General features: G+C 37.9%; 1 protein-coding gene across 1 annotated transcript in view; it reads left to right on the plus strand.

Moving 5' to 3' along the window:
• The window catches only part of arhgef39 (Rho guanine nucleotide exchange factor (GEF) 39), a 65,337-nt gene extending 56,189 nt beyond the window's left edge, over nucleotides 1–9,148 (plus strand). The window contains exons 12-13 of the mRNA XM_056456378.1: nucleotides 3,508–3,729; nucleotides 7,299–9,148. Coding sequence (XP_056312353.1) covers nucleotides 3,508–3,729; nucleotides 7,299–7,612 — 536 coding nt within the window. The 3' untranslated portion in view covers nucleotides 7,613–9,148. The remainder of the gene's footprint in view (nucleotides 1–3,507; nucleotides 3,730–7,298) is intronic.
• The last annotated feature ends 1,464 nt before the right edge of the window (nucleotides 9,149–10,612 follow it).

The raw sequence follows: 10,612 nt of genomic DNA on the forward strand, positions 1-10,612 counted from the left end.
GAGAGATGCAGTACTGTGTATAAATATTACACATCTCTTAATAATTGATAACCTCTTCCCATAACTATTACCTTTTTATCAACCTGTTTTAACCTACTATCAAAAGAACTCTAAGAAGCCTAATTTCCTCTACATGTTCAATAGCCACACTCATTACAGACTAATTTATTTGTGGTTTACATTTAAATTGAAAGTTGATCCAAACACAATAATTTTGGTTTTTGTCAAATTTAAAACTTTATTATAATTCTGTACCCACTTAACCACTAATTGTAACTCCTCATCTAAATCAGCAGATCATTTTTCAATCTATGTCCAAATTGATTCTGATTGTTAAATGGTCTAAAGCAAGGGTGTGCAAACTCTGTCCAACCCTAATTAAACACACCTGAACCAGCTAATCAAGCTCTCACTAGATATACTAGAAACACCCTGGCAGGTGTGTTAAAGCAAGTTGGAGCTAAACTCAGCAACCCGGCCCTCCAGGACAGAGTTTGGACACCCCTATTTTTGGGTAAGGCACTTCTAAAGTAGATCCAAGCAGGTTGTATCACCGCCATAAAACCAAATGCGTCTGACCAAGCAAATATCTTAAATACAGGAATATAAACTACTATTTCCATGTTTTATTTTCTATGGAAAGCATGCACTTTCTCTCCCATACAAACACACACAAGGCTCCATTACTGATTAGAAAATTAGTTATTGGAATTAGCAATGGAGGCTTAGCATACAGAAGCAATCAATGTCTTAAAAATAATACATTCACACAGTCTGTAACTGCAATATAAGCTGTATTACTAACTGCAGATTATTGAATTATAAGGTAATATAACCTGACATGACAGACTTTCTTTCAAAATCATTGTACTCCACAATCTTCCGTCTCGCATTTTAAAATAATAATTTGCACTGAAATAAGCAGCATTCCATTTTTCATAAACAAGCCATGTGTTAAAGTTATTTTTGTCAAACCTCGACAGCATAGCTTGTTTTTCGGCTCTTCATGTACTGTCCATCCTTTGAGGGAAGGTGATGTAGGAGGCAGGTGTCCAGAGAAGTTTGCTGAGTCTTAAGTCAAGCTCAGAGGCTAAAGACTTGTTTTTTCGCTGCCAGGGTTGTTATCTCGTTCACTCCATTCCCCGTGTCTTTGCAATTCTCTCCCTTTCTTTCTCTCCATTCCCCTCTTCATCATCTTTGCTGCCTCTTTTTCTCCTCCCTCCCTTTGGGCACAAGCAAACCTTGGGAGAATACTGGCCTGATTAAAGAAGAAAAGGTTTATTTTGGCCCGAGTCCAGCCGAAAGAAGCGCCACTTTATTGAAGCTGCACGTCTCTCCTTCGAGTATGACAAGGAGGGGAGGGGGGGGGATAAATGAGAAGCTAATTGAATAATAACGGCACTGTAAAGAGCTTCATAATGATTATTCTTCCATTAGAAGGGCCAAGTAGACACAGAAGGGAGCCAAAGATCACCTGTTGTTTTTTCTGAATTGAGTATAAATCATCATTATTACTTTAGCTGTTATTAATCTACAGTCCAGCTTTCATTAATGCATCTCAATGTGATTTCCTGAATGAAATGTAAGCAATTCCATTTTTTTTCATTATCCCTACATGGGCAATAATCATTTTTCAGATGTAATTGTTCACTACTGAGTCATTTTATGGCACTATTAATGTTTATAATTCAGCATTATTGTGCATATTTTGTTAAATCACCTAAATTATGGACTTAAAGTATCCCCAAGATGCCTAAAATAGTGAAATGTGCGTTATTGAAAAAAAAAATGTGACCAAATGAGATATATTTTTTGTAGTATGTAAAAGATGAGCAGTTAGATGTTTTAGATTGTGCCCTACCGAGTCATTTTTATGGCACTGTTAATGTTTATAATTAAGCATTATTGTGCACACTTTGGGAAATCACCTTATTTATCTACTTGCGGTATCCCCAAGATGCATAATATAGTGAAATGCACATTATTAAAAAACAAATGTGGTCGGCGCCAATAGCCTAGTGGTTAAGTGCGCTGACATATAGCACCATGGTGCTCACGGCGACCAGAGTTCGATTCCTGGCTCGAAATCCTTTGCCGACCCTTCCCCTTTCTCTGCTCCCAATACTTTCTTGTCTGCAACCTCTACTATCCTATCCAAATAACGGTAAAAAACCCCGAAAAAATAATTATTATTAAAAAAAACAAACAAATGTGATTTAAATTAGGGTGTATTTTTTTGTAGTATGTAAATATGTGCAATTAGATGTTTTAGATGAAATTGTGCCTTATTGAGTAATTTTATGGCACTATTAATGTTTCTAATTAAACTTTATTGTGCACATTTTGGAAAATCACCTAAATTATGGACTTACAGTATCCCCAAGATGCACAAAATAGTGAAATGCACATTATTAAAAGAAACAAATGTGATCAAATGAGGTGTATTTTTTTTTTTTTATTTGTTTATTTTTTTTTTTTTTGGTAGAATGAAAAGATGTGCAATTGGGCAAGGATGGAAATGCATTTATCAAATACATTGCTTTTATTTGAACAATTGTGGACCAATTTCTGTGTGCATCATCCCAAATGTGTTAGTTTTTGGTTTATCATCAAATCGATTTGGTTAACAGTGGTTTCCCTTGTTTTTCCAGATCAAATTTTTATGATTTGCTTCCCAGAAGTGCCTGATTAGTTTTTTAAACGTGGAATTTAAATTGAGTTTTATTTAACATAATCAGCCTTAAAACAATCTTGTTACATTTAGCAACTTAAATGTCCCATGGAATGAAAATAAAGCTTTTTTAGATGTTAGTATCAGTATTGTAAAATTTTAGGATATCTAAAAGCTAGTGTGCTTCAAAACGGTGACAAAATTCAATTGAATTCGATAGAAGATATGAACTGATTTCATCATGTAAAGCTTGTAGTCTGCCATACCTAAATGGATAAACGGTTTTATTCACAGCAAGCTATACTACAGTTTCTCATTACAGCATAACCAATCAGATGCTCTCTAGTATCTGACATGCCCCGCCCCCTTTAAGACACTTCGTTTGCTTTTCATTTGATGCACTTGAGGTCAACCACTCTCACTGGCAGAGCAATAATAAACCTAACACTATTGGCTTTTTTAAAAAGGGGAGGAGCTACACTTTGTCCCACCCTCTCTTCGTGTTTCGGTTAAGATTGCATCAAACATTGAATAAAAATGCATATTTTAAAGCACTTTATGAGACCTTTAAGTAAAATTGCAACTATCCTGTTGCACTCTGTAGAGCTGTATTTAAAATGGTTGTGTTTTTATCACATTTTTTGTTTTAAATGAATCGCACCAAATTAGCACTCAAGCTGACAGCACTTGTTTTTGTGGTGTACAAGTAAAATGATGAAACTGATAATTGTTTTTTCTCTCTCTCTTTCTCATCTCTCCTGTTGTCCCACTATTTTCCCATTTGTTTTGATGTATCGGTGCAATTGGATTCCCCCACCATCACTTCTCCCAAATAGAAAACAGCAACTCAGTAGAAAGTCTGAATGTGAAGGAGTGGCAGGACGGGCTCAGAGCACTTTTACCCAACATCAACATCAACTTCGGAGGACTCCCCAACTCCTCTTCATCTTCGTCATCTTCATCCTCTTCCTCCTCCAGCGTGAACCACACAGGCGGCATCTCACATAGCCTTAGCTGGGACGGCACAGCCAGCTGGATGGACCCCGCCATCATCACAGGTGAGCAATTCCATGCAAACGTCAACCTAGCCCTGAAAAAAATAGTGTTCACCAAAATAGTGAAACCCCTTCCAAGCTTTTGGTGTAGGCTTTTAATTTACAGTACAGTGGTCCCTCATTAATTGCAGGAGTTACTAAAAATAGACCTTAATAGTTGAAATCCGCGAAGTAGTCAGCTATTTTATAATTATTATAGATGTTTTAAGGCTGTGAAACTCCTCAACCACTCTTTATACACTTTTTTCATATATGCATTAACATTTTCATACTTTTCTCTCATTTAAACCTACCTTCCTTTAGCTTGTCCTGAAGTCCAACTTTTTGTGCGATGGTTCGCATCTTCCTCTGCCTTTTGGGTGCCTTTGGTGCAGAATGTTTCGTCGACATTGTGGGGTGTGTTGGGGAGAAAGCTTGCAAACATACAGTACAGCACTTCAGAGTCCCACTCTAGCAATCAAAGATTTATGTCAATTTGGCAAGCTGCTGAACGCATTCTGTACTGTGTAGGAGACACGGCACAGAGGAGATTGATTGACAATGGTCTACAGCCAATCAGGATGCAGAACACAATGCGCTGTAATAAAAGCATGTCAAATTGCACAAAAAAAGGTGAACTTCGTAATGGCGAGGCATCACTTTACTGCAAAAGATACTCAAAAATGTCTTTGCCAATGTTTTCAAACAATAATATTTGATTTACCAAAGTCAAGCAAGTCTCAGTTTCACATCTGTCACATCCTCCGCAATGGAGATGGGTCATATCCATAACCAAGCTTTTCCCTCATAAATGCAAGAATGTAAAATAAAATAAATCATTTTTGTTCTATAGTGAGCCAACTCTTATCCTTTTGATTAGCATTATTTTGTTAATTCACAGAATGTTGTATACTGCAAACTCGCAACGTTTCTTAGTCACATCCATGTTTATTTTCCTCATTTAAAATATAAAATATGTTTACAGGCTGATATTTTTCTGATAACTTTGGATAAACGGATGCATCAATATAATAATCACATACTTTCTGTGTGAATTTATGTTAAGTTTTTACTGCAGATGTCACATCCATAACATTGGAATTGCTCAGGTACATCTTTACAAAAGAATAGAAAAAAAGGAAATGGAAAGCACGAAAGAGGCTTGGCCAAATTTATTGAAATGTATTTAACAAATTAAATGGCAATACCAGATATATCCAGAAAAAAGAAATCTGAAGGAAATGCATTTCTCTAACAAGTCATTACCAAAGTCGCTTTAAGGCAAGTCATTTCACTCGACAACCATCTTTGAAACGCCTCACAGGCAGTATGCTCGGGCATTCTGTTTGAATTGGGGAAACCTCAAATTCTCATATTAAATTATCATATTAGGAATCGCCATTAAAATGAAACAACAACTGTCTCTTTAGTTTTATTTCTAAATGTTGTAGTCAAAATCTTCAGAAACTCACGTCTGTTTCGAGCCCCTCCCCCGGAGAATCCTCAGTCTATGGGGATCGCTGATTGGCTCCCGTACTAGAAGGCAGGGCTTTATACGCCATATTGACCGCTGCACTTATCCCTATTCAAAACTGCATGAGTGACACTCTTGTGTATTTTATAGTCTTTGTCATTACTCACCTTTTTTTATTTTAAAAGAGATTAAAAAAGCGCAGCATTAAACCTATTTCCATTAGAAATGGCTTGGAAAACATTCAGATTCTGTTTACAAAAGGAAAGTTAGACATATTAGATTGTGAATAATTAATCTTTAATAAATCGATCATGCACACACACAAAATATAAAAATAAATATTGACATTTGAATATATAAATATATTCCGACAGGGTTAACTACAAAACACATCTGTGAAGCTAATTTATCTAAACTCTTTAGGAAATACTAGCAGCGTTCGAATTGTGCCTTTGGGAGCCAAAATGAATAATGCATTCAGTCTTTTAAACATTTATTCTCTAACCTTTTCACTAAAAATGTCAGAGTTGTAAAGGCATTTTAAGGGCCACAGAAGAGGCCACGTGTTCCAGATCAGTTCGATCTCCTGCACTTTCAGGCAGTCTAAAGCATCCATGTGGACTAAATCAGATATCACACAAGAATACTTCACAAACACTAGCAATCGATATACAGAGTGGTTAAACATGCAGTGAATGTTTATAGCATTCTTCTGTGTGGCATTGCTTAAACAGCATTTTTGAAAAACAAAAACTGAATTGAGCAGATGTATTTGTAATCAATACTTCAAGCAAAGTTTTGCCATATTTATTTATTTTTTTGTCTCCCGGGTTGAAGGGATATAGCTGCTTCTTATCTGTTACTCCCTAAGGTTGAAGTTGCAATCTGTATGGATGTCACGGATGTTGTCTGGGTGCCTGCAGCATTCATCATCCACAGGGGTTTGGAATTAATAGCCTGCAGCAGGCCGGCATGTTTAAAGTGGTGTAAAAGCGCCTAAAAACGCCCTGTTTTCTAATGTAATTAATCCCATTATGGCAAATGATTTTAAAATATCCTTAATCATGACGCTAACATGATAAATGGATTTCTACATGGCGTCAATTGAAAAGCGGTGGCTTTGTTGACAAAGCAAACTGTTGTTCAGTCCTTTTTAGCACAGCGTGTGGCTATTTAAAATGATTTAATTCCCTCTTTTAGTGAACATGCACTTTATTTTGGGGGGATTTATGTGACTAGATCTACTAATTTAATAATTATACTTCTGTGATGTTTTAAACTTCTGTTATAAATGTGTTTTATGTCTTTTTTTATAACCTCATGTTGTAAATTATAAGTGTCGGTGTGTCTTAATATCACAATGAAGGCTTCATTAAAGATGGAAGAAGGAACTTAAAATAATTAGTGAACCACATGATAACATTTTATTTTTATGGGGACAAAGGTAGAAGATTATACTGTAGAGAGACCCCCTGCTCATCCGCTGGACTATGTCAAGCTTAATAAAATCTTGTTAAAATAGATAATTGAACAGTTTTCCCCCCAAAACACGGCAAGGTTAATTTGAGTTGAAAAATATTATGCAATGTGACTGTCTGAAAACTTAGATTTTTTTTTTTTTGATCCTGCACACAACCCTTAGGTTTCACAGTTATATCTTTGGCAACAGCCCAAAATACATTGCATGGGTCAAAAAAAAATGATTAGAATATGATCGTTCTCTATGAAAATATTTAGTAAATTTCCTACTGTAACTAAATCGAAGCTCAATTTTTGATTTGTAATGTGCATTGCAAAGCAGTTTTAGGAATTCAGTTAAGGCATTTCCTAACAAGTCATACATTAGTAGAAAACAAATGTATTCATATTTTAGTATTTGTATATATCTCAATTTCAAAGAATTGACACTTACGACTGGTTTTGAAGTCCAGAATAATAAATAATAATGGCTAAAATGATAGTGTACACCTGTATTCTAGAAAACCGTTGCTTTATTACATTAGGGCCATTTTCAACTTGAGCATAAACCATTTAAAACCAACATTTTCTCATATGCTGTTCCTTTGTAGTGTATTAAAAATGTTCTATGTCCCATTTCCCCAATCACTGCTCCTCTCAGGCATCCCAGCGTCCTCGGGCAACAGTCTGGACTCTCTGCAGGATGACAATCCTCCACACTGGCTCAAATCCTTGCAGGCGCTCACAGAGATGGATGTCCCTTCTGGGTCAACAGTGCCCCCTCAGCCCCCACACAGCGGCCCCTTTGGAGCCCAGTTCTCCCACAGAGCCGGCTGGAGCCCTTATCCAACCACAGCCACAGCCAACCCCGCCACCCAATTCCACTCGCCTCCCCCAGGCTTCCAGAACGCCTTCAGAGCCTCAGCCCAGGCCTCCACAGATCTGCTACAGAGTGCCGGTATGGAGCGCCATTAGGAACTGTGAAATCCTATTCCCCTTATCCGAACAACAGCCGACAAACATGGCCGATGAATCAGTGCAAAGTTATTAACAAAATAACAAGATTATGTATTGTTTTCTCATTTCATCTTGCACTCATTTTTATCCCGTTCCTGGATTTGTGTTTCTCACGGTTTAGTCTTTCTTTATTCCTTGTTGCCCAAGCGCTCCGTTCCAGCTTTCCCATTTCAAACGGTTGCAAAAACGAGCCAGTTGTCACAGCAAAGCATAACAAGTACGTTTTCCAAAGTTATGAGGCCTAAAGTAACTCCTTTGTAATTCGTCACGATAACGTCAATGCATCATTTTTGGAACTCAGAATCACACCAGACTCCAAGTCATTGGTGATGCGTTTCTCAGAAATTCCATTGGAACCAAATGGAGGGAATCAAACGAAAAGTGTCTTGATTTAGAACTAAGTGTCTGCCTTCAAAAGCTAAACCAAAAAGAACAGCACCTGTTCGTCCATCTGCACAACAGAGGAGCTTCTTCCTGTAAGAGTCCTTAAAGCCATGCTTCTAAGCAATCAAGTAGATACCCGAAATCAAAACAGGGCTTCAGATTTTGTGTTTGATCAGAAGAGTACTTGACTTCCATTATTCTGACGGATCAAAGGCATAATGATGGCAAAGCAAAAAGCACTTTAACCCAGGATCTTTGGCCTTCAACTTTGTTCTACCTTTTTGTGCCCTTTGGTAAAAGGGAGATGCATTTTTAAGGGTTCTAAACGTGGCGCCCGCTCTCGACGTGGCATTTAGCTGTAGATTGATGCAGGCCTTTGCCTTTTGACCTTTCCACCAAATTGCCTGGTTGGTCAAAGGGTCTTCCACTTTAGATCGCAACTCCTCGGTTAAACTCTGTATCAGAGGGCGACGCGTTGCGAAATTAAGAGGAATTGAGAGTTGGGTAACACGGACCCTTTTCAATCGCAGGGCTCGCGTAGCAAGAGACACCACTGTGTGGTGTTTCTCATAGCTGCCTCGACATACGTGGCCTAATCAGTGTTTACGCTCGACTATGCTCCCTGAAGAAACTTGAAGGTGTGCGAGGTGTCCAGAGTTTTAGGAAGTAGATCTAGAGTCAGAGTGTGGCGACATTTTAAATGTGAATGCATAGAGTGAAACTTGGTGGGTGATTGAGATTTGGTGGGTGAGTGAAGAAAATAATCTGTGTTAAAGGGCTTTCGAATGATAATGGCAGAATGAATATTACAAAGATCTTGATGTGATCATGCTGTTTGTGTCTGTAGCAGTTACTTTGCACGTTTTTTTTTTTTTTTGTTTTTTTTCAACAAAAGCGATACAAGGGAAAGCTGGGATAGTGGCACTATTGGGCAACTAAGGTTTTGGCAATACACTGGGTCTCGTCCGGGACTGTTAACACTGTTCGTCACTCCTACTTGCACCCCCTCCACAAACACGACCCTACCATCTCAGTTTTTTTTAAATGGTCTTAATCCTTTATCAGCTGTGTAGGTTGCTGCCGACCACTCGGCATTCAACAGTATTCAAGTGGAACAAATGAAACGAAACCAGTACAGTTTAACTTTGGGGTTTACACAGTGCTAAAATGTAAGAAACAAAAAAAAGTTGAAGGAAGTTGTACCTCTCTACAGGTCTGGAGGAAAATAAAAACTAAATCTTAAATAAAAGACGAAATGTCATGCTTGAGTCTAAGCGATGTTTCTCATTTTTGTCTGTCAGACTTCAAATTTCTTTGCACGTCAGTACTTGGAGATGTCCCACTTTTGTTCGGTACTCGGACACATCCTCCTCATTTGCGTCAGCGCTTGCTGACAATTACTCCTTTGAGAGATTTGGTCTGGAAAAGAGGGTTTGTGGCACTTTTTTTGTGTGTGTTCCCTCTAGTTGGTGTCAATACCAGCCTCCTGTGCGTGAGCCTTCAAATCCGTTTGGTGCGGCCCAATTAACTTTATCTCAGTAAAGAGGCAGCAGCTCCCAGATAATGTCAAGAGTGCATTAGGCGTTTGCTGTGCGCTTACAGAGCGCTCTTCTTTCAAACGCTCAGCAGAGGCACTCTGTCATGCTCTCGTGCCTAAATTACTGCAGTGCTGATCTAATTGGCAGTGGAAGCTGCCAGCAAATATGCAATACTGAAACTGCAACAACTGGGCATGCATTTCTTCAAGGCCTCGGCTATAATGACCCAAATTCTTAATGTATTCCCACATAGAGTGCTTGAGTCAATATGTATAGAGAGAGACTGAATGATCGAGTGCCTCATTTCCGTTCTATCACCTTAAGATGATTTGCATATGTATTACAGCGTTATTTAATGGCGTAATTAGTTCAATGAGCCAGGAACTGAAATCACTCTAGTTGGAGGCCAGTGGTTCCTGCACAACTTATTCAGCAGCACACTACTGAGTCAGTGTACTCCGATTTCTGAACTAATGAGACTGCTTGTGCTATAGTTAACTTTACTGCTGGAGTTTTGAGTGCAAAATCTTTGAATATTTAAGGGGCTTTAGTCTAATCTAATATCTATTTTTGGCCAGAGAGTTAACTAGAAGTCATTTCTGCCATTAAAAAATATATATATTTTATATATTAGTAATTGTGATCATGCAATTTCCTTTTTTTTTCAGAATTTTGAGATTTGAAATCACATTTGCTAGTTAATTATGTAATAAAATTAATTGTGACGCTTGTAATTACAAGATAAAAAGCAGAATTTTGAAAGCAAACAAATTATTTAGAGTTGGATTTATTTTTCTTAGAGCTATTGCAACTTGCAATTCCGAGACAGTCAAATTTTATCATGCAATTCTGTTTGTGGGGACAACTAGAAAATTCCAGACTGTGTCTAGACGTGTCAGTTTCTTATGCGTAATATCTCTGCACAAGTAATAAGTTGCAGGCTAGAGGTCTGCGCGAGAATGGTTTTTATAGTCCCGCTCCTGCATGGTTTTATTCCACACCCGACCGCTCCCGCTGTATATTCAGTCTTTGTTCA

Source organism: Danio aesculapii, chromosome 4 (genome assembly GCF_903798145.1).
Source record: "Danio aesculapii chromosome 4, fDanAes4.1, whole genome shotgun sequence".
Taxonomy (NCBI): Eukaryota; Metazoa; Chordata; class Actinopteri; order Cypriniformes; family Danionidae; genus Danio; species Danio aesculapii.